This window comes from Thermobia domestica, chromosome 17, assembly GCF_964235325.1.
Source record: "Thermobia domestica chromosome 17, izTheDome1.hap1.1, whole genome shotgun sequence".
NCBI classification, from domain to species: domain Eukaryota; kingdom Metazoa; phylum Arthropoda; class Insecta; order Zygentoma; family Lepismatidae; genus Thermobia; species Thermobia domestica.
In genome coordinates, this window is record NC_137470.1 from 174,352,431 (window position 1) to 174,378,375 (window position 25,945).

At 36.7% G+C, this 25,945-nt stretch overlaps 1 protein-coding gene across 2 annotated transcripts in view; it reads right to left on the reverse strand.

Annotated features, from left to right (window-relative positions):
* LOC145673818 (serpin I2-like) overlaps positions 1-25,945 on the reverse strand; it is a 45,032-nt gene that overhangs the window by 12,640 nt on the left and 6,447 nt on the right. For both annotated transcript variants that reach the window (XM_081743584.1, XM_081743583.1), the window contains exons 3-5: positions 17,863-17,980; positions 13,052-13,231; positions 365-578 (exon numbers count right to left, since the gene is read on the reverse strand). In XM_081743584.1, coding sequence (XP_081599710.1) covers positions 365-578; positions 13,052-13,231; positions 17,863-17,980 — 512 coding nt within the window. The remainder of the gene's footprint in view (positions 1-364; positions 579-13,051; positions 13,232-17,862; positions 17,981-25,945) is intronic.

The following is a 25,945-nucleotide window of genomic DNA, read 5'->3' on the forward strand; positions in this document are numbered from 1 at the left end:
GTCTTAGGTGATGTGTATTATCGTTTAGAGTAAACGTATAGTTTCACGAATTAACCGCTCTGATGGACGATTTTGAGCACTGTAAAATAGCACGTAATGCCTGATGAGTTTGTCGAATTGAAAAATGATTTCAAAATAAATTTGAACAATTTTCAAACGTTGCTCCGGCGTGAGTCTATTCATGATAAATTGTCAAACCAAACTAATCTCAAAACAACCGAGAACTGTAATATCAGATATCAGATAACAGTGTTGCCAGTTTGAAGTTCTTCGACTCTAAAAGAAACACCCTATATAAGAAAACAAAAGATTAATAAACATATGTGATAGAATATGTTGTGGAAACGGGGTAGTGCAACTTTACCTTCAGAAATGATGTGTTTTATTTTCCTGTCAGTGGCTTTTTCGACCCAGTTGTTTATAGTAGAGACAGCTCCCCTTGCATCTGAGTCATAGTTCAGAACTTCTGCTCTCGACAAGAAATACTCCTCAACAATTGATTTGTACTCATCAAGAATTGGAAAACCTTTTGGAAGCAAGATTCTGTTCGCAATGTTAGGCCTGTGGTTGTCCTTTTCCTTTGAGAAAATAATTGTATTCAAAGTTAACATTTTATGATAATTCAATAGTATCGCAGAAACTAAACCTTAGTATCAATAAACTGAAAAGAAGTAGCTCAAGTGCTAGAGTGTTGGCTTCGCATTCGGGAGGACTTGGGTTCGATTCTCGCTGTCGATCATCCTGACTGGGGGTTTCCAGGGTTTTTCTCAGTCCTACCAGACAACTGCCGAAATGGTACTTACGAAACAGGCCCTGGCCGATACCTTCCCAAACCCTTTCCATTGTTATTGTTGCTGTTAGATAGTCAGTATAAAATGGCCTCTGAGCTGTAACTGGTGATTGTTAAATAAATAAATAAATAAATAAATAAATTTTCGTTTCAAAGATATTCCGTTTTACTATAAAGGCTCTTACAATAGTAATAAAATGATTTTTGGAAAACTATGGGAGGATGATGTAAGTAGTGTATTGGTTTCATTTTTTACTAATAGTGGTACTACAACCTGATATGCTTGTTATGAAACGAGTGAGACTCTATTCAATCTTGTATTGTGTTCAAGTCGTACGAAATTATTTGTCCTTTTCTCAGTTACCCCTTGTAGACCAGTTAAATTAGACATCAACCTAGGCATTTGAAACAAGAAAGCGGAACATCTTGGAACATCTACTTATCACTAAATATACTCAATAATTTCCTTGCAGGTTTTCGAGGTTTGACCCTTAGTAGATAGAAAGATAGCGAGTGCTTCCTATGCTTGCCCTTGAAACGCATACTTTCATATAATTTTCCTTTTGTTGTACTTGCAAGCGATGCTTTAGACCCTTTTCAGTGCGTCATAGCATCAGTACCCGTTCATTGCCTATTGACTTGACTTGACTCGTAAAACGTTCGCGTAATGCTTGAATGAAACATTGATCGCAAAGTAGTCCCATGTAACTTCGTTACCGGTACCTCACGTACCAGAGGCAAGCACTCTACCATTGAGTCACTCCTCCCTAGGTCACATTGTATACTTCTAACGTTTATATATATATTTTCCCGGTTCAAAATACCGAAACGGCCTTCAAAATTTATAAAAATAACGTATACTTTCAAGATTTTCAGATTTGTGCTTACAAGAAAAAGATTTCCTTGTTATTTTGTTACACTAAGAAAAACACATTATTCCGACAGCGGTGTATTGTACAAATATTCGAAATTCTTATGTTTACTGCAGATATCAGTACAGGGCATACGTTATTCATATCCTGCACATGTACTACCCTTTTTCGGGCTTAGATGTTACATCATGTTATTGAAGGATGTCTGACATCTAACAATCTTCCGTATATTACACACTTACAGTACAAGTATGTTATATACGTCAGGTGTATGTTACATACGTCTATTTGTAAGGGATACTGACCGCCTATATACAGTTATTGTTCGTACAGACAGTACGCTTAATCGGAACACTTATCCGGAAAGTACGAATAAAATATACTTTTTCAGTTATACGTTTGGTGTACGTTAAGTTCAAAAACTACAGGGTTTGCACATGTAACCTATGATTTTAGGTACACCACATAGTATTTTTTCTCAGTGTACACAGGAAAAAAAAATAAAATGTAATGGAAGAATATCTACATCTTGAAAATGAAGAAACCTAAAGGATGTCCCATAAAAAACGTAACTATTGAAATGCACTCTATTTCTGTTGTAGTAAGTTGGCAGCACTGAACGTTACACGACCTTCATCTGTTGTTCTTTGTTTTTAGTAGTCATTGAGCACTAACGTTACACGACCTTCATCTGTTGTCTTTGTGGTTAATAGTCATTGAGCATTGAACGTTACACGACCTTCATCTGTTGTCTTTGTGGTTAGTAGTCATTAAGCACTGAACGTTACACGACCTTCATCTGTTGTTCTTTGTTTTTAGTAGTCATTGAGCACTAACGTTACACGACCTTCATCTGTTGTCTTTGTGGTTAATAGTCATTGAGCATTGAACGTTACACGACCTTCATCTGTTGTCTTTGTGGTTAGTAGTCATTAAGCACTGAACGTTATACGACCTTCATCTGTTGTTCTTTGTTTTTAGTAGTTATTGAGCACTAACGTTACACGACCTTCATCTGTTGTCTTTGTGGTTAATAGTCATTGAGCATTGAACGTTACACGACCTTCATCTGTTGTCTTTGTGGTTAGTAGTCATTAAGCACTGAACGTTACACGACCTTCATCTGTTGTTCTTTGTTTTTAGTAGTCATTGAGCACTAACGTTACACGACCTTCATCTGTTGTCTTTGTGGTTAATAGTCATTGAGCATTGAACGTTACACGACCTTCATCTGTTGTCTTTGTGGTTAGTAGTCATTAAGCACTGAACGTTACACGACCTTCATCTGTTGTTCTTTGTTTTTAGTAGTTATTGAGCACTAACGTTACACGACCTTCATCTGTTGTCTTTGTGGTTAATAGTCATTGAGCATTGAACGTTACACGACCTTCATCTGTTGTCTTTGTGGTTAGTAGTAATTAAGCACTGAACGTTACACGACCTTCATCTGTTGTTCTTTGTTTTTAGTAGTCATTGAGCACTAACGTTACACGACCTTCATCTGTTGTCTTTGTGGTTAATAGTCATTGAGCATTGAACGTTACACGACCTTCATCTGTTGTCTTTGTGGTTAGTAGTAGAGATGCAAGGGCTCGGAAAAAAACGGCTTTTTTGGAAAAAAACTTGGTTTTTTCTGCCTTGCTTTTTTGCTTCGGAAATTTTGGGCTTTTTTCAAACTACTGCTTTAAATTGATGAAACAGACTTTGTATCGCTTCTCTATAACACAAAAAATCATTTAATTAGTGGTTGATGCTGATAATAATATAAAACATCGAAAATAAACTATGAATTTCGAAAAAAATATTTCAAACAATTTTTCTTCAACATATTTACATTATGAATTCCACAGGATTAACCAATGTATATAATAAGAATTTTTTAACCTCCTATATACAAAAGTAAGCAGAGTTGGCAAGAACCGTGGTTGTTTTTGAAAATGCCAAAAACCCGTTTTTTGGGGGATGTTTAAACCAGGCTTTTTTGGTTTAAACCAGGCTTTTTTGACTTAGATTTTTTGCTTTATGTATTTATATTACATATTCACAGAAATAGTCTAAGTTTGTTTCGCCTTGATGTTATTATGCAACAGCGGGGTTATGCCGGAAGAACTCCCATAAGCTTAAAGAAGTGCGGTCAGTAAATTTCTTAAGTTGAGAATCTCCCGCCCTAGCCATTGGGAAAATCTCGTCATTACTTGAAATGTAAGACAATAACGGGAAAATCCTGTTATTGCTTTGCATGTAAAATTTAAAGGTCAACGTACCATAATCAGTACGCTAAAACTGAGGTATTAAATTACAAATTTAGTACCGGTACGTTGATATCATTGAAAGTCCAATCCAAGCTAATGTTGGAAGCTACGTAGGCAATCGATAAATTTTGCCAATTTCTATCAATATATTTAAGCAATATTGGCTTCTTTATAAAACAACACGCATTTAGGCATGTAGAAATATACAATTTGGTTTGTTTCGTATATTTAGGCTTAACATCCTTACGAAATACCGAGGTTATCAAAGAGAAGACTTTCGCTTAAACTGACATCCGAACCGCTACTAGGGTTACGCATGAAAGAAGGATTTTGGTTCGACCGAGAATTGAACATGGGACACCTTGATTAAAAGGTGAAAGGGAAATAAAACTATTGCAGGTAGTTTGATATCTGGAAACGTTACCATGAAGTTCACACGATTCGCATTTTTCATTCTTTTTATTTTTGTGGTTTAAACCAGTTATTAAAAAAAAAAAGTTGATGTAAATCAGCCAACCCTAAAAGTAAACACTTCTTTTTAAAGAATACACAAATAACTAGCAAAATAGTATGTAGTATTTATACTTCAAAATATTTCATACGCTCTTTTTGAAACAAAATAAAATTAAAATAAAACATAAGAGAAATACTTAGATTTATATGATACACTTAAAGGCTGCACATCTAGAGCTTTTGGTTCTGTATATTCTTGAAATTCTACAGTTAAGTTTTATAGAACCACCATCACAGTTTACCCAATTCTCAAGTTTTCTGAATTTTTAACAGGAGAGATTCAACATATCATTACGGAACTCCCCCCCAAAAAAAGACTACGGAATATATTTAAGTTAAGCTAAATACAACTGCACAACAAACATGACTGAGTGATTAGCTTTTGCGCTTCTATCGGGAAGTCCGGGATTCAACCAGCATTCGACCATTCTGACAAAGCTTTTCTTCATTCCATCTGTGAATGTAGAAATAGTGCGTGTACTGTGAGTTGGGCGACTTCCTTTTTTATTGTTTTTAAATCGTTATTATTACTAATTACCAGCAGTGACGGTTTTGCGAAGGTTAGGGGGGCGGTCTTTCGGACTGAAGCCCGTTCCCCAAAGTTACGGAATGTCTGCAACAAACGAAATATCTATTATTTATACCTTTACTCATAAACTTTAAGCTCCCGTCAAATAAAAATTACGAATGTTTAAAAAAACTAAACATTAGTAAGAAACCCTTCCCAAAATACTTTTCTAAATCCGCCACTGATTCTCAGTATAAAATGATTTTTAAAGTTGTATCCGGAAGATTATTGCTAAGCATATAAACGAAACGAAATATTAGTTATGCCTGTACTCATAAACTTCAAGCACTTCCCAAATAAAATTAGGACTTTTTAGGAAACGAAACAATCAGGAAAAACCCTCCTAAAGTACTTTTCTAAATCCGCTACTGATTATTTGTATAAATTGGTATTCAAGGTTGTGTCCGGAAAATTATTGCTAAATTACTTCACAGCTACAGTATAACAGAAATGTGGAAGTACGGTTTGACGGATATATTGAAAAACGTACGCTTTGACGGATAAATAGAAAAACGGGCAAGTTTAACTTTTGCGCTAGAAGCTAGAGTACTAAAAGCTCTTAGAAATGAAACACGGATGACAAACTAGAGAAGAAAAAAGATGTCGATAACTCAAGAGTTAAAATAAAGTTAACCTCTAAAATTACCCTCAAATACTACATTCTTCATGTTAGCTTTAATTCGTAAAACATGTGCTCCATCCATCTTGATGGTGAATTTCAAAGCGAAATATCACATTCAGGTCATGGAATTTTTATCTAACTATAGAATATACTATAAGAAAGCTATTTAGATAGAAAAATCATGAAGTTGAAAAAAGCCAAAATTTCCAAAATTCTCGTTTTTTTCCCAAAAAAGCCGGCTTTTTATGTGAAAAAAACCATCGATTCCAAAAAGCCGGCTTTTTTGCATCTCATTAAGCACTGAACATTACACGACCTTCATCTGTTGTCTTTGTGGTTAGTAGTCATTGAGCACTGAACGTTACACGACCTTCATCTGTTGTCTTTGTGATTAGTAGACACGGAGCGACGAATAGCACATGGTCATCATCTGTTTTCTGTAATGTTTTCAGCACAACGTTCCCCACATATGTAAAAAGTTTTCACTATGACACCACGCTGTTCCATCATGAAGAGTTCCATTTCTACCCGTACAGAAAACAGATGACGACCACTCGCTATTCGTCGCTTCATGACTACTAATCACAAAGACAACAAATGAAGGTCATGTAACGTTCAGTGCTGCCAACTTACTACAACTGAAATGGAAAGCATTTCAAATGTTGCGTTTCTAATGAGACACCCTTTACAATCGTAATATAGAGACTGGACGACATAAAAAATGACAAAGAAACATAATTGTACAAAGTTTTCTGTCCTGTATGAACTATAATATAAGCTTGAAAACACTAAACCATTACCCAGAGAGGAGGAATTGGAAAGAGCACGAACGTATATTACAGTGGATTTGATCATAGTAACACCCTGTACTAACACCGAATATTTCGCTTTTAAAATTGTATCAAATCAAGTAATAAATAAAAAGAGTTTCAATTCTTAAATGCTGTTTCTCGACAAAAATGCATTTGTGTGTGAATATAAAACATATGTAACATATCTGAGTGTTATTCTACATAGAACATTTGAAAATAAAGAGGGTATTAAGAAACTAGTAATATTGTTTACAAGTTTTACTGTAGTAAAGGAAATTTCGACTTCGTGAAAAATATTCAAGAATAACTGTGATAAAAGTTTGAGTTCCAGGAATTTGAGTATTTTTTTTTTAAGTGATATTCCTAAGATGGGTTCAAGAAAACATTAAATTAGTTATCTACTGTATGGCAACTATGAAACGTTTACTTTACGCAGAAGAAATGACTATTCGTGACGAATTTTGCAGTTTTAGAGTACCGGTGGAAAACAATTATTTTTGTAAGTTTCTAGCCTGAGAAATCGTATTTATATGTGATTTTGGGAAATATTGTAAGTATCCAGGTCAAACAGTGGCGATGCTATTTCAAGATATTTATGAAATGAAGTACAGGGTAGGCGGGAATTAGCTTCTTATGGAAAATTGTTCATAACTTTTTAAATATTTTTCATGAATTAAAAAGCATGTTTTTCCTTACGACAGTAGAATTTATTACATGTTATTTTATTTATGGTATTGCAGATATCAGTGGTGGACCCTGGTGCAACGTCTCAGCTAGCATCCCTGTATGAAGTGTGGTAGACCGTGGTACAAGTACAGGGATGGTGACGAAGTGTGGAAGACCCTGCACTTCGGTAGATGCGAAGGCCATAAGGAATTGCCATTCAAAGCTAACGGACAGGTTCTGTAGCAGATGTTCGGAGACAGGGTCGCTTCTCAAAATCCAGGACAGACGAAATTGTGCCGGTGGTTCAAGAAATCTTCACGCGAAGTTCTCAGAAATCACAAACAGACATTTCAAAGGGTAGTTTAGCCCGAGGCTCAATCCAAACTGTTCTTAAGTAAGGGTTGTATTTTTGGCCATGGAAATTACTGCAAAATTCTTGCAAACGTACCGTTGGAGAATTTGCAGAAGTCTGTCTCGAACATTCCTAGTCATTTTCGAAAACTGGCGGATGACTAATGGATAAAACTGGTGCTTATGTGGAATTCTAGCAATGTATAACGATTTTACTATTGTAAGGAATAACATGTTGTTTGTTTCTTCAAACTTGGTTAAATATTCAAAAAATATAAACAATTTTCAATAGGTAGTTACTTCCCATCCACTATGTATATCCACTATTTCGCGGTGCGATTTGGCGAGATTTCGATTGTAGTAAACGTTGTAAAAGTCAAATCCGTGAAATGTTATTATGCCACAGCAAATTGTAGTTTTCGTAGAATAGTATGAATTAACTTATTTTGGGGTGCTAAGATTGGAATTTAATTCCGAATAGATTTTTGCAGAAAGTAATTTTGTGCATTCTAACAATCTGAATAAAATAGAGCGAGTTCATTATTTCCGAGTAACAGTGTGCAATTTGATGATAACTACTGCAAAAAGTAATTTAAGATGTTTACATGACATGGAAGAATTCTTAATAGCACATTCAAATATCTTGATAATTAATTTATATACAGGGTGTTTCAAAACAACACCGACAACGTTTGGAAGGTGATTCCTGACACCAAGATAAGATGAAAAGTATAGACAAATGCTTCCTTCGGAGTTATAGGCTACCGAAAACTTGAAAAAATGAATCTTAAAGGTCTACAGCTTCAACACTATGGGACTTACCGTAGTCTGGTCAAGACTTCACTGAGCAATTAATGTGTGAGCTATCCAGAAACACGTTTCAAGATCCAGCGGTACTCACACAACAATTTTTATTGAGGGAGTTTGTAAAAAGGCATATAATTTGAGGTACTCAACAACTACCTCTGTAGAAATTGTTGAGGAAGTACTGAACTTCCTCAGGATACTGAAACATGGATATTTGAATTTTGCATGTACTATTTCCTAAGTGAAATCCTGACCAGACTACAGTAGGTCCCATATTATTGAAGCTATGGACCTTTAAAACTCACTTGTTTCATGTTTTCATCGACCTATAACTCCGAAATGACGGATGTCTGCAGCCGACTTGGTCTATACTTTTGGTATTATCTTGGTGTCAGGAACTACCTACCAAACGTTGTCGATGTTGTTTGAAACACCTTGTATATCAATTAGCAGTTGAATCAGTGAGTGAAAAAAAGATAATACTTTTTTTTAAAAAAATAATGGAAAACAGTGTAAATAGCGAATCTCTGTAAAATTGAACATTCAATCTCATTACATGCTTGGTATTTTGGGAAATGAAAGCTGTTAACATAGGCTAAAAATGTCTAATATAAATACAAAGTGCACTAGGAAAGTTTTGCAATACCATATGTCGCAGGAGTCTGCTTCTTGGTACATGCTGAGACATGTTCATATTAGCACAGTTACCGGTGCGTCAAGTCGATTCGCTAAGTTATTCATAGTGTTGCCAATTTGGGGGAAAACTCGTTAAATCTAGGGGATTCGACTTCCAGGATAGAGACAAAAAATAATTTTTCGGATTAGCTACTTTTTTGGTGATTTTTGAATTACAATTTGGCGACTTACTTATAAATCTAGCGACTTTTTGATGCAAACAACTTGCCCTGTAATCAAGTACTCTTAGCTCGAATCAGTACAGATATAGACCTATGTTTATTTTCCTTTTCCTTGTTTGATTCCGCGCAAGCGTTAACCAACTGGGAAAATACATAGCATTTATGTCCATGTTCTCACTTTGATTGCTGTAATCTTTTGCTCTTTAACGGGAAACAACTAAAACCTTTAACGTCATTTAGTTTTTAGAGCTACCGTTTAGAGACATAAATAATACATTACTGATAAACTGATTATCTGTAGAAGCGTGAGTAGACGAGAAATAATATTTTCTTCTTTGTAGACTTTTGTTCGTTTTCCTAAACTTATTTTTTGATTTCGTTCAAGTGAAATTGATTATAAAGTTAAAAATTAGAAGTGAAATTATTGTTAGTTACATATGATTCTTTCATTTAAGTTTTTGTGACCTAGGTAGTACTATGACTTGAATTGATCACGTATCTTATACACATGCATACATACATATATATATTGTCAATGAACATAGAGTTTAAAGATAATTTTCCTATTTTCAAATTTATTTTTCATCAAAAATATCAGAATTTAATATTAAAAAACAAACTATATCTTGAATTGGCGTTGTGTATCAAAATTAAGAAATGCTGCAGACAGAATAATTTCTAAAGAGGATTTCATTATGTTTATGTTTTGCTTTTCTTTACATGTGTGAAGTAACGATACAGACACAAGTCTGCACGTGTCGTCATTGTAACAACAAACATTAAGAAAACCTTAATTGTAAAATTCTTGTAAAATTTTGTCAACACGAACACATTTTAGGAGTTTGTCAAAACTATCGAAATTGGAGACGTAGACTATTTGGAAATTTCATTCATTGAGAGACAATGGAGAAACCAATGATTTCAGCAAAGAGATGAAACAACACGAGAATGAAGAAAGAGATGAGAACGCAACATCATTGTCTGGATGACGAAATAAAAAGGTCATGTTGGAGAGAATGGAGATCAGTTCCAAGGAGTCCATAATCGGTGGAAGTCCTCTCCACTGTTACCTCGGCGAAGTCGGAGGAGTCCAGAGTCGATCCTGCGTCCCGAAGGGAAGGAAATCAAATACCATCAACTCATCAGAGAAAGGTCGACAGGTATGTGGTGTTTCATCTCTATTACTCTCAACGAGGTAATTACCAGAGATGTCTGTTAACGCGATCTGATAGTTACTTACAAACCAATTTCATGCAATACACTACATTACACGCAATCAAACTCAACCTGGAAATACATGATTTTAATAGTAAATTATTAGTGTTCTTATTTAAATGAGTAACCTCTCGCAATAGCATATAAGATCTTTACGATTCCCGTTTATTTCAGATAATAGACGGAAGCAACTTGCTCGTGTGATAACGCAACTTTTCCCCAAGTTAGGCACGACACGAGTGGTAGTTGTTATGGTGGAGATGCAGGAATATTTTTTTAGCGACTTTTCACCCAAAATTAGAGCCATTTCATCTCCTATTTAGCGACTTTTTGTATCAACTTGTTGGCAACACTGGTTATTCATTAGCAGTGATAGTCTTGCTTGCTTTGGCATCTTGGTCATGAATGAGATACGAGCAGTTTTGCTGTATAACTTCACGAGTGGTTTAAATGTAAACCATGCTTAGAAAAAAAATGGGTCTTGCACTGGGTGATATCTGTCCATATCGTACGACTATATTCAGGTGGTATAGAGAATTCCAAGGGGGAAATCACACTTTAAAAGGACGCTGAGAGGATGGGAAGGCCACGAAGTCAGTTACAGAGAGAAACATTACTGCTGTTAGGACAATACTTGACGAAGACAGGCGAGTGACTACCAGCAGATTGAGGATATCTTAGGTGTAAATGCGCCGACAATTCGTTCAATTCTGTGTGATCATTTCCAGGTGAAGAAACTTTGTTGACTCTGGCTGTCACATGGTTTGACTGAAAAGTGGATGACACGACGTGTGACATGGTGTCGAGGAAATATCTCAATGTGTGTTCAACATTGTGGCAGGTAACGAGACTTAATTGTACTATTATGATGTGCCGACAAAGACTCAGAACAAAGTTAGCGTCTTTGATGAGGAAGGTAGCTGTCAAAAAATCCTGATCAGTAAATAAGAAAATGATAGCTGTATGTTTCAAATCGAGTGGAATTGTGGAACTTGACGTTTTGGACACAGAAAAGACAGTCACAGCTAAGTGGTACACTCAATAATGCCTACCTCAAGTCATCGAATCTATGAATAACTTGATGCATCCAAATTCAAGAACGGACAACTGGTTCCTAAATCATGATAATGCTCCTGCTTATCACACGAACGCCTGCACCGAATATCTGACTACTACAGGACTTAAACTTCTGGAACACCCTCACTAGAGTCCAAACCTTGCTCTCTGGCACTTTGCACTGTTTCCGTATGTGAAAATGAAGCTGAAAGGGATGCTGTTTTCCAGTGATGAAGTTCTTCTGAGGACTTGGAACAATGAGTGTACATTACTCCCTTGTGAAACTTGGAAAATCTGGTTTTGGAGGAGGCAGAAGTGTATTGAATATGGGAAAATTATTTTCAGAAAGTCCTAACTATATATAAAACTACATGAACTGACATAAAATAAAGGGGTACTTCCGGTTGACGTGGAAAGTTGAAATTTAGCATGATTGTAGCTTTTCTGTACTAACTGACAGGAAAATTGCCCGCAGTGAATATTTTTAAATTTTAGGGGGTCTAAAGGGGCGATGAAGAAGTTGTCCATGCTATTTAAAGGGGCCTTTTTTGGACTTATATTCTAGGTACTTGGAATTGGAATAAAAACTTGAAAATCGGCACATCTGTATGTTTTTGTTAGCGTTACCTATGTAAATCGGTAAAAATAAAAGTTTGGAACTTTAGAGTGGTTTTATGGGGAACTGAAAAATCTTCCTCGCGTTATTTATATGGATTATCTATGCCTCAAAATTATTGGACACTACCTGTAGGGTTACAAGAATTAAATTTGGCATGATTGTAGATTTTTGGACCTAACCGTGAGAAAAATTGCCGAAAATGAATATTTTTAATTTTTAGGGGGTCTAAGGGGAGTATGAAGAAATTCCTAATATTATTTAAGTGGACCTTTTTTTGTACATACAGTCTCATATTTTAGGTACTTGGAATTGGAATAAAACCTTGAAAATCGGTATGTTTGTACTTTTTCGTTAGCGCTACCCAAGTAAATCACCAAAAATAAAATTTTCCAACCTTAGAGTGGTTTTATGGGGAACGGAAAAATCTTTACCATATTATTTATATGCGACATCTTCTACACCCCAAAATGTTTGGATACTTCCGGCAGGATAAGAATGTTGAAAAAATTCGGCATTATTGTAGCCTTCCGGGACTAACCTACGGGAAAATTTCCAAAAGTGAATATTTTTAGATTTAGGGTTCTAAAGGGAGATGAAGAAATACCCATGTTATTTATAAGGACGTTATCTTGGGATACAAAATTTCCCATGTTATTTAAATGGACGTTATCTTGGGATACAAAATCTTGTCTTTTAGGCAGTTGAAATACGAAAAGAAACTTGAAATTTGGTAGAATTGTGGGTTAAGGCCATAGGCCGAGCAAACGCTTGAGTCTGGGGACGGAATTCCCAGCTAGCCAAAGGCTAGTTATATAAATAAAACTGTATTACAAAACTTTCCTAGTACCATTTGTATTTCTGCATACGCAACGATATTTCCTGTAAACGATTTTGCTTTTCGTTTTTCGAAAAGTAAGGTGTTATGAAATGCTTTTTTTTTTTTACACTGATTGAATTGTATACACCTCTTTATTGTTCTATTTCCATGGAAAGAAACGGGCATTCCTCTTAGTAAGTAAACACTGGATGTAATTAAAAGTGGGATACTTACTGTGAAGTTATTCAGAACTTGTAATAATCCTTCTCGTACCACTTTCTTGATGTTTGGAACGTGCATAACGCTCGACATCTCCGCTCCAGTTCTTCCTCTAGCACCTGCATGGACTGAGGCCATCCCCAAATAAAGGCTCAGAGGAGAAAAAACAACATTGTCTTTTTTCTGTGATAGGATCTGAAAGAAGGACGAATGTATTTAGTGTGCTATATTATGAACATTGTGACAACTTGAAAATTCAACTTGTCAAACGATATTACAGGTAAAAACTAAAAATAAGTTGGCTGGTTTTTATAACGAAGTTTAAGAAGAAAATTTCTTTTAGTGTTATAACCTGCCGAAAACTAACGTAATTTTGATGTGGTCCACCTTAAGAGCCATCTAACAATGCTTAAATTAAAATTTATTTTATTTATTTAATTATTTTTTCACTGTGACCAAATTTCACTGTGACACTTCTGTTTGTTTCCTCTGCTACTATTCTAGCAGCACTCGTCTGTTCCATTTAGAAAGCTTCGTGGCTCAATTGTTAAGAAAAGAGCAAAACGGTTCTATGAAGCTAACATATTTATAAGTAAATCATTACGAGATACGTCCATCGAATGCTCATGAGGCAATACACTGTTAAAATTTACTTAATTTATAATTTGAAATGTATTAAGCAGAAATATTATCGAATGTTAAGGCTGATAAAGAAAACAAATTCTTGAGGCAAATTCCATTAGTGTTGAACTTAGATAATTATTATAGTTAAACAAAACTTTAACATAATACAATATAGGAAGATAATAAAATATTAAAGAACACAAAACGAATTTCGAATATCTCACAAGTGTGGAAGTGCATGTGATAAGGTAATACTCACACTCAAGATTACTTATTTCTTCCTAAGATAAGTAGCGAAGATTTCCATTAAATCAATGTTGTCTGGATATGATCATCCTACCTAAGATTATTAAATACACATTCCACTCAAAAAATTGTGATTGGATTGCACATAAAAACAACTTTTACCTAACATACACCGGGACTAAGAAATCAGCAGATGCATTTGCTATGTAAGACAAATTGTTTCTATGTTATCAGTTTTTTTTTTTCATTTTGCAACAGTTACACAGTCTTTCTGTAATACTGCCTTTCAGAGATGAAATTTAATTCTCATACAAACTATTTTAACTTGACTGTCGATGGAAACGGTAATAAATGAGCTAAGAAGTTGAATAGCAAAGCAACAAAATGAAAAAAAATGAAACGAAATCTTTGAGTTTTACGTCCCACGTTTATGCCGGTTAGGCTAAAGAGACGGTGATGATGCGTAATGAATGGAATGGTGGAATGAAGAAAGTGGGAGGAAACGGTAGAACCCCGAGGAAACCCATCCACACGTGTTTGTCCATCACAAAGCTCACTTGGATCGAGCTGGGATCGAACCAGGGACCCCAAGCACCGGAGGTAAGGAACAAAATAGGAATGTTATATTCATGAGGAGTCTAAAACTCTTTCGGATGAAAGGATTAAAACAAATGCAATTATGGAATCTTTCGCTCTTACAAATACGAAAATTAAACGTCAAATTTCCTGAATACTGGACAGTTTAATGCTTCTGGTTAGAACTACAAAAATGTCAATTTTAATTTAATATTTAGACTTATAGAATGAAAAATGAAAACAAGGGTAAACTCTCAGCTTACATTTTTGAGCTTTTGAAATGTGGATGAGGAGAAGAATGGAGAAAATTTGTTGGGTCGAGCGGAAAACGAATGAAAGAATCTTAGAAATTAGTAATTTTAGATATTATTAAAAAGAGGAATAGAAACTGGTTGGGACATTGGCTAAAAAGGAACTGTATCATGAGGGACGTGCTAAAGGGTATGGTGGCAGGAAAGAGAGGGAGAGGGCAAGGGATAATACAATTAATGGATGATATAAAAACAGAAAAATCGTAGGTGAAGACGAAGATGTTAGCGGAAGACCCTGAAGCAGAGAAGCTTCTCAGTTCAGGCAGGTGACCTGCGAATAATGGCAACATACCTATGATGATGATATGATCATTAGAATTTTATTATTCCCTGTTACCATTTAAATGCTTAAAAATATTTTCAAAAAATAATATAAAACCAACTCTAATTGTAGTACAAAAAGCTATAACGGCGAGAACGTAAACATAAAATTAAAAATAAAAAAAAAAGAGAATTTTACTTTCTGACACTACAACCTAACGAGTAAGTTTGAACATCTACATAGCACACATTTACATATGTAACACTTGATCAGAACATCAGTGTATATGAATACTATTTCTTATTTTCCTGATTAAATTTAGCTACATCATACACCGATTAGTTTCCAACTAATTCACGATGATTGGTAAAAACTGAGAGTTCTGTTCCTTCAGCACAAAATATTGCAGAACAAAGAATCTATCAGATTGGAATGATGTTAACAGACTTTGGGGGAGAAGGCTGACATTCAACTGAAACCTAGAAGAGACTATGTAGATTCTACACAGGTGTCCAAAAAGATAGCAGAATCCAACCCCACATGGACCAAATATACCTGACTGGTCCTAGGTATCCAAAACGTAGGCACCTGCGTGAAAATAGTGTGCAGGGGAAGAATAAAACACATAACACACAGTCCCAACACCTTTATTTGACAAAACTCACCATAGTTGAAAATGAACTAATGTGTGTAGCGAGGAGTTTGTGGTGGATCAAAAGCATCAGTAAGGCGTGTGGTCACCCCGCAAGGCTACACAGCTGCACAACGTCGTTCCATGCTTCCGATCACTTCGTTGATGAGGTCCATCGGTCTTATTGGCCACTCAGCCCAAAGAGTAGTACACAGGTCCGGAATCGTTCGTGATGGGAGCTGTCGGGTTGCAATCCGCCTTCCCAATGCATCCCAGACATGCTATATTGGATTCATGTCTGGGAACTGTGTAGGCCACGGCATGTGTCCAATGTCTTCCTCCTGCAAAAAATCATCCACCACACCTGCCCGATGACAACGTGCGCTGTCATCTGTGAATATGAATGATGGTCCAACTGTACCCCGAAACAGTCTCACATACGGTTCCAGCACCTCATCACGGTACCTCTGGCCAGTCAAAATACCGCCCTGAAAGACGTGTAGGTCAGTACAGCCATTCAGCATGATTCCCGCCCAAACCATCACACCCCCAGCACCAAATTGGTCCCTTTCAATGATGTTCTGCGGGTTGTAGCGCGTCCTCTGTTCTCTCCATATCAGTGTCGGTCGAGAATCTGACTGCAAGCTGAATCGCTACTCATCCGAGAACAGAACGTGATCCCACTGTTCCATGGTCCAGTTCCTGCGTTCTTGGCTCCACCTCAAGCGGGCTCTGAAGTGCATAAGAGAGAGAGAGAGAGGGACACACACGACGGGGCATCTTGCGTAAAGACTAACCTCATGCAGTCACCGGTACACCGTTTGTCTTGAAACACGCGCTCTTGTAACAGCTGCAAGCTCTGATGACAGTTGCTGTGCTGAGATCGAGCGAGTCCGACGTGCTCTTGCCGACAGATACCGATCCTGTCGAGGGTTTGTGACTCTTGGACGTCCTGGAATTGGTGCACGTGCGATGTTGCTGGTGGTTTGAAACCTGTGCCACAGCCGCGAGATCACACTTTGTGGTACATGCAGTATACTGGACACCTCCGTTTGTGTTTGCCCAGCTTCCAACCGTCCGTTTATCCTGCCCCGCAAGACAGGGTCTAATGTGGGTCCTCGAGGCATGTTGAAGCCTTCTCGATGCACCAACACTATTGCCAACAAGCCTGCTTTGTACACGACTCAGCAATCGACTGTGGTGTGGTGTGGTGCTGTTATCAGCTCTTCTTCGGGCATTTCTCTTTGCTTTCTCCAGCAGCCCTTGTATGATCTTCAGCACGCTTTCTTCTGTGTGGCAAGGTCAGTTCTGGTCGCACTGTTCTATGATGGCTGTATGCCACTGTTCCTATTGTGTGTTCCCACGTTTTCCCCTTTTTCTTAATTATGCTATCTTTTTGGACACCAGTGTATATTCGAAAAGAAAATTGTCCTAAGACGGATGGAACATAGTCAAAAAGCACGAAACATTAACACTAATGTCAATGGCAAATCAATTAGAAAAAAATAATTCCTCCACTTACCTCAAAAACCAAAGAGGGAGATGACTGAAATTCAGCTCAAATGTACAAGAGACTATGTAGATTCTATATTCAAAAAGTAAATTGTCCTAAAGTGGACGGGACATTGTCAAAAGGAACAATACAGGAACATTAAAGTCAATGGAAAATGAATAAAAAAAAAACGAATTCGTCCACATATCTCAAAAACTATAATAAGTACATCGCTAATTAAAAGCTTATTGCAAACACATATTGAAGAGCTTAAAGACAATGTATAGCACGTAAGACAAATATGGATAGAACATTATCAAATGCCAAGTTGTTTGAGTAAAATAAATAATAATGATAAAGTACGTGCATCTTCTTCGAATTGCCCAGGGCGCCTCACTCGGAGATTACGTGCTTGAAATATCTCACATTTTGATTTGGAATCTCCAGACTCGATTTAGCACGCAATATTACTTTCGACCTGATCACGTGACACAGTCTGGTCCTTATGGCAAACCGGATACGCCCTTTCCTAACAGTTTGTTTGGAAGAAAGCAATTTAGAATAACAAATTACAAATAGTGCAAACATAAGAATAATAATGATTAATGGTCAAATATTACATATAGGTATTTACTTCTAATTTTACAGTGTTTTCAATTTCAATATAGAAGAAAGTTTACTCACCTTATACACTTCGAAAGCAAATTTCTGGTGTCCTTCCCCTACTACTTCAACCGCATCGATGTTTTCAAGTGCCTCCCTTTCTAGTATATCTAAATATATTCTGAAAATGCCATTTATACTGCAACAAAGCAAAACAAAATTAACGCATAGTAATCTCATCTATATGGAATAGAAATCAAGATTGAAAAATCGGAAGTTATGAGAATGTCTCAAGCAAACGCGCCCTTACGGGTCAGAGTAGAAGAAAGAGAACTTGAAGAGGTCGAGAATTTCAAGTGTCTGGAAAGTATTTTGACAAGAGACGCTTACTGCACCAAAGAGATCAGGTCAAGAATTGCCATAGCGAAAGAAGCATTCAACAAGAAACTCTTAACTAGCAACCTCAATATTGGACTCAGGAAGAAATTGGTCAAGTGCTATATCTGGAACATTGGACTGCATGTTTCAGAGACTTGGACATTACGGAAGTTAGAGAAGAAATATTTAGAGAGCTTTGAAATGGTGTGTTGGAAGAAGATGCAGAAGATAAAATGAACAGAGAGAGCAACAAACGAAGATGTTTTAAAACGGATAGGAGAGAAGAAGACACTTCTTGGAAGGCCAATTGGGTTGGACACATCTTGCGAAAATGTCTTCTTCATACCGCCATAGAAGGAAAGATGGAAGGAAAGCATGGAATAGGAAGAAAAAAGAACACAACGATCGAAGATTTGAGAAACAGAATAAAATATTGGGAGTTAAAAGAGGAAGCTGAGAATCGAAAAATGTGGAAGAAATATTTCCAGGCATAAATCTAAAATTAAAAAAAAAAAAACTCTTTAGTTTCAGGAACTCCCGAAAGGCAGAATACTTAATAATAATAATAATAATTTCATCTAAGTCTACTACCGTCCCAAATTTGGCCACAATCATACTAGTATGAGACGTGCTTTTGCTCTAAATAGTTATTACAAAATTCATTCAACATTTTAGGGATATTATTTTTGCTAATCATACTGCTCATATTAATAATACTAATCATACTACTACTATTACTACTACTACTACTACTACTACTAATAATAATAATAATAATAATAACAATAATAATAATCATAGAAAATCTTTTTTGCGTTGTGCTTTCAGCGTGTCCCTTTTCTCCACCAGGTAAACGTGTTCGTTTCGAACTTACGATCGATGTTTCGTATCGTGTTTCATTTGACATCGGTTCGCATCAAAGGCGTACTAGAGATCCCAATCATCACCGACTGTTATCGTCTTGAGTTTGCAATATTTGTCTTCGTGTGGAAAAAGATTTCAGTGTATCACATTCTGACATGTATGACAAGAGTACATAACTTTCGGGAGCTATGGGAGAACAATCATTGTACTTCCGGTTCGACGACGTTGCAAATCGTAAGAGTAAGCATATTTCCATCTTTCAATATGTCCTTCCACTTGTGCAAGTTTCAATGCGATACTTGTCGAGGAGTTGGATAACTACCTTGTCAGTTTTAAAATGGAAGGTGAGTAAACTATTAGGGGCTCATGGTTTGAAAAGAGAGAGAGAGAGAGAGAGAGAGAGAGAGAGAAAACGCACAGAACTATCTTTAAGGAAAATGTTTTCTGTTTTTAGTTAAGAATAGAATCACACCATGCTATTATTACATTTAATTTGGTAACATTCTGATAGTGCCTATAGAGAATTATGATTAAAACAACAGTGAAGGAAAACTTTCTAAACACCTACACCTTTTCTTTAGGTTTGATATGCACCAATACCTCTCTTCTCCCTGTTAATTGAAGTTTGATATGCACCAATACCTCTCTTCTCCCAGTTAATTGAAGTTTGATATGTACCAATACCTCTCTTCTCCCAGTTAATTGAAGTTTGATATGTACCAATACCTCTCTTCTCCCTGTTAATTGAAGTTTGATATGCACCAATACCTCTCTTCTCCCTGTTAATTGAAGTTTGATATGCACCTATACTTCTCTTCTCCCAGTTAATTGAAATTTGATATGCACCAACACCTCTCTTCTACCAGTTAATTGAAGTTTGATATGCACCAATATCTCTCTTCTGCCAGTTAATTGAAATTTGATATGCACCAATACCTCTCTTCTACCAGTTAATTGAAGTTTGATATGCACCAATACCTCTCTTCTCCCAGTTAATTGAAGTTTGACTTATATTATAGCAAAACTTTATATATTATAACCATGAGCCATGGACAAACTTTGGTGAAGTCCTTTGAACCCAAACTTAGGTGTTTAACCTTTATTGTAAGTATCTTGATACTTGCTTTATTCTTCTCTTTAACTCAAATCTATTATATGATCATTTTGCGTCACTAGTAGGTCGGTAACTGTAACATCTAATCACGAAAATGTGCAGCAAAAATAGTGTCCTGGCTCTTCTCGTAAAAAGTCCATCACATGAACATTCTCAAAACAACGCCAGGACTTGCGTTATAATTATTTAAGGATATTTGTGTTCATATAGCCGTGTAACGTGGGTTCCTGTCACCACGGCATGGCGCGTCCTCAGGTTGCGGATCGAGGAGAAGGCCTCTAGATATAGAGGTTAGCTGCGAATATACTGAATAAGCAGTCGCGGACAGACGACTAGGAGTGGTCCTCCAGCTTGGGGGTTTGGGTAAGGCTAACACCCTCATCCTGTAAAAAAAGGTACTTGTTCAGAAACATTCACAAAACCCTCGGACAAGGACTGATAACTTGGCACGACATCAGCAAAAGAAAATGGACATGAGATTTGGAACATGGAATATTAGAAGTCTTTATAGGGCAGGCGCGTTAAAATCTGTAACGAGTGAGTTAGAGAAATACAGGATGGACTTAGTAGGAGTTCAGGAAGTTAGGTGGGAAGGAAATGGATCTGAGAATTCCGGAAATTTTACGTTCTTTTACGGGGAAGGAAATAAAAATCACCAGTTAGGAACAGGGTTTTTCGTTCACAAACGAATATTACCAGCAATTAAACGGGTTGAATTTGTTACTGACAGACTTTCTTTTATTACTCTCAAGGGACGGTGGTGTGATATTATTGTTTTAAATGTACATGCTCCAACTGAAGATAAGGGTGACGATATAAAAGATAGTTTTTACGAAGAAGTGGAACGGATATTTGACCAACTCCCGCGATACCATATGAAGATTCTATTAGGGGATTTCAATGCGAAGGTAGGACGAGAGGATATTTTCAAACCGATTATAGGGAACGAAAGTTTGCATAAGGAAAGTAATGACAACGGTGTTAGACTCGTGAACTTTGCAACATCCAAAAACCTAATCGTGAAGAGTACAAAATTCCCACATCGCGACGTTCATAAATACACTTGGACATCACCAGACGGAAAAACACATAATCAAATTGATCACGTTTTAGTAGATAGAAGAAGACAATCTAGCATAATTGACGTCCGGTCGTTTAGAGGGGCTGATTGTGACACTGATCACTACCTGGTAGTAGCGATAATACGGGAGAGATTATCGTTGAATAAAGGTAATATTCAATGTCCGAAAACGGAGAGATTTAATTTAAAGAAATTAGAAGAGAGCCAGGTAAGAGAGGAATACCAGATTGAAGTTTCGAATAGATTCGCGGTTTTAGAAGACTCGGAGTGCACTAATGTTGAGGATACTTGGATTGAAATTAGAGATAGCATTAAAAGTTCAGCAATAGAAAAATTGGGACACGCGGAAATACGTAGGAACAAACCATGGTTCGACCAAGAATGCATTAAACTAGCAGAGAAGAGAAAACAGGCAAAATTACGGTGGCTACAAAATCCGAATGAAACAACTACACAAAATTTCGCAGATATCAGGCGGGAAACTTCCAAAACTTTTAGAACAAAGAAACGGGATTTTTTGAAAACTAAAATTAAGGAACTTGAAGATAATAGTAAAAATAAAAATATTCGGGACATGTATAAGGGGATCAGCGAATTTAAGCAAGGTTATCAACCTCGTGCTTATATATTAAAGAAACCTGACGGAACAGTTCTCACCGATACGGATAGCCTCTTAAATAGATGGAAAGATTTCTTTGACGATTTGCTGAACACGCAGCCAAAAACTAATGTGCGTGGAGAAAAGGAGATACACACCGCAGAGCCGTATATTCCAGAACCCAATCGAATAGAAGTGGAAGCCGCTATAAAGAAATTGAAGAAACACAAATCTCCGGGTGTAGATGAAATTCCGGCTGAGTTAATTTTAGCTGGAGGCGAAAAATTGTGGAACAAGATACACAAACTCATTCTCCTTATCTGGAACAAGGAAGAATTGCCACAAGAGTGGAAAGAATCAATCATTGTTCCAATTCACAAGAAAGGCGACAAAACTGACTGTAATAATTATCGAGGCATTTCTCTTCTGTCAACATCCTATAAAATCCTTTCAAATATTCTGTTAGCAAGATTGACCCCATACGCAGATGAAATTATTGGAGATTATCAGTGCGGATTTAGACGAAATTGATCAACTATCGACCAAATATTTACCATTCGCCAAATACTCGAAAAGAAGTGGGAATACAATACCCCGGTACATCAACTATTTATTGATTTTAGAAAGGCTTACGACTCGGTTAGGAGAGAAACATTATACAACGTTCTTACAGAACTTGGAATACCGAGAAAGCTAATTAGATTAATTAAGATATGTTTAAGTGAATCCCAAAGTAAAGTCCGGGTAGGAAAATTTTTGTCCACGAGCTTCCACGTCGAAAATGGCCTGAAACAAGGAGATGCGCTGTCGCCATTATTATTTAACTTTGTGCTGGAATACGCCATAAGGAAAATCAAAGATAGCAACCAAGGCCTAGAGTTGAACGGCATTCACCAGGTTATGGCATATGCTGATGATGTAAATTTAATAGGGGATGATAGAAGAACAGTAGAAATAAATGCAGAGATCTTATTAAACGCTTGCAGGGACATGGGTTTAGAGGTAAACGCAGAGAAAACTAAATACATGGAAGTGCGTCGGGACCGTAATACGGCAAATTGTGGAGGCGTTAAAATATTAAATAATGCTTTTGATAAAGTGGATACTTTCAAATATTTAGGATCAATATTAACAGACGAAAATCATATTCACGAAGAAATTAAATGTCGACTAAAAGCAGGGAATTCGTGTTACTATTCGGTTCGAAATCTCTTATCGTCGCGAATTCTGTCGAGGAATTTGAAGCTTAAAATATATAAAACGATAATCATGCCTGTTGTTTTGTATGGTTGTGAAACATGGTCGCTTACTCTGAGGGAAGAACATAGACTGAAAGTATTTGAGAACAGGATCCTGAGAAGAATATTCGGACCCAAGAGGAACGAGAATGGGGAATGGCGGAAGCTTCATAACGAGGAACTACATAGTTTATACGGTTTACCCAACATTGTTAGGGTCGTCAAGACTAGGAGGCTTAGGTGGGCAGGTCATGTAGCTAGAATGGAAGAAAGTAGAAACGCTTTCAAAGTCTTGACTGGTAGACCCATAGGAAAACGACCATTAGGAAGACCTAGGCGCAGATGGGAGGACAATATTAAGATGGATCTCGCAGAGATAGGAATACAAAGTAGAAACTGGATACAGTTAGCTAAGGATAGAAGTCAGTGGAGAGCTTTTGTGAACGCGGCACTGAACCTCCGGGTTCCATAGGCCATAGAGTTAGTTAGTTAGTTAGTTAGTGTTCATATAGCAAGTAGAACATCTTTTGTCATCTAGAAGTCTTCACAAAAATCAACAAATTCTATAAAGTTTGATTATCGCGTTCTAACAATGAAATTATGGTCTTATATATCACCCAAAAGTGTTGCTGTGACGGATTTTTAGCACAAAATTTGTACAGAAAGTCAGGGTTGGATTAAGGGCGGGGCTTAGGGGCAGTAGCGTACCCAGGAATTTATTTCGCGGGGGGTCCAAACTAAATATGAAGGTATTTTATATTAAAATTCCTAAAATTGCCGCTAAAATTAGGCTAAATTTTTAAAAAGTCGAAATTTCGGGGGGGGATCCGGACCTCCAGGACCCCCCTGCGTACGTCCCTGCTTAAGGGGGCTATAGCCACCGGCCTCCAGGTGGACAAGAGTCTCTACTCTGATCAAAATCTCAGCTGGCTTTCTAAAAATAATCATGAAGATACAACCATCATCATAAAAACAAGAATACTCGCAGGAATGTCTGTAAAAGGGGTTGAATGAATATCACGTACCACCCACTTCCTGTACATCATCGCTGACCTCACAGTATGAATGAGCGCCTTCTTCTGGTGAATGACAATGCAAGATGTGTCGACGCCATATATGGATGGAACGTCATAGCTTTACAGTGTTCGAAGTAAAAAAAAAAAATCAGAGGCGGTATGTTGTATTACCATTTTGACTCGACATACCGTCTATGTAAATGTCGAAAGACAATCAAAGTTTGTTGTCCAAAAGATTGCACTTCATTTTCACAATAACTCAAAACCATGAAAGAGTTTCTTTGTAGTTAAAATGGGGACACGGAGAGGCTTTGTCCCCCATCGCCAACTTTCTGAGAAAAATAAAAAAATATCTCCTTATGTTGTATTATAGATAATTATACATGAAAATGTTTAAAAACCGAGCTTTTATATTAACAATTTTTTAAACAATTTTCTGCGGGAGAACTCGAGGATCCCGCCACTTGACTGAGGGGTATTTCATTCCCCCAGGAAGATCCAACTCCAAAGCGGACAATCCCAAATCCACCTATGCTAAAAAAAAAAGGCAATTATATGCACTAAGACAAGAAGATACACACATACGTAAGAAAGAAATAATTGAATATGGCACAAATAGCACTATAAAATATAAAACGTTTAATATAAAACAATAAGCAAACCAACAAATTAAACATGAAACACTTAAGGAAAACAAAATATTTTTTGATTGCATAAATTATATTTTTTTCTCGTGAATACCAGACTCAGTTGTGTGTTTAACATTGTAGACACAAAAGGAATCCTGGTGAACTGATAACAATACTTTCCGATTTCAGTTTAAACAAGTCGCGTCTTCGATACACTGCCTGTTTGAATTAGACCGATAACTCGTTCCTTTTTGTCATGTGACCCTTATCTGCAACCAACACACCCAACACGAGTTCTTTCGTGAGAACAAGGAGTGAACTTGTTTTGTAGACATCTCATTTTAAAAACAAGGGACAGAACAAGAATTTTAGGAAACCTAAAAATGGATCAAAAGATTGCGATCTTGGCCAATAATTAGTTTTCGGATCAGGGGCCACAAAATTTTTGAACGACCCCTAATTCGAGTTTTCGTATCTTCTACGGAATAAGCACATCATACTGAGTTAACTGATAGTTTGGGTTTGACTACACTACCTAGGTACATGTGGTTCTTCAGATGTAAGGCCTGCAAGAAAATTTTTGATTGAATGAATCTTTTTATAGAAAAAAGATGACAAAAATGTCAGTCTTGTCAAAATCTTTAACGTCCAAAGCTATTCGTCAATTATTGTGTATAAAAATAGATTTACTAAAGGTATATTAGCACCCATTTTTCAGTGATGGTATGTCTTGATCACCGAAACAACAGAGGTGGTATGCCTTCATCACTGAAGAACCAGAGGCGGCATGGCATACAACCGCATACCGTCTCACATCGACCACTGCTTACAGTGGCTTCAAAATGTTCAGTTAATGTTCAGTTAATATATTAATGCTGCAGTTATTTTAGCCTTTTTGTCCACTGTAAGTATGACTTCATTGCAGTAACTGTAAAACTGCGCCTAAAATTTTCCGCGCATTTACGTACCCAGTCTAAATGACCTCTAGAATCACTTAAAAATTAGATGGTCCTCTTTTTTCATCATATTCAAACATATAGACTTAGGCGTTGTTCAGATACTACACACTTTCATAGTACCCCTGCAAGATGGAAGTTTATATAACTCTCAACTACATATTTTCCTCTTAATTATATAAGGAATTGAGCATATTAACTCGAGTTTCATGCTTCTTTACAAGATACAAATCTCGCACCAATTATCTACAATAGTGGCCGAACGTTGTACTACCCTTGCTATGTTTTCT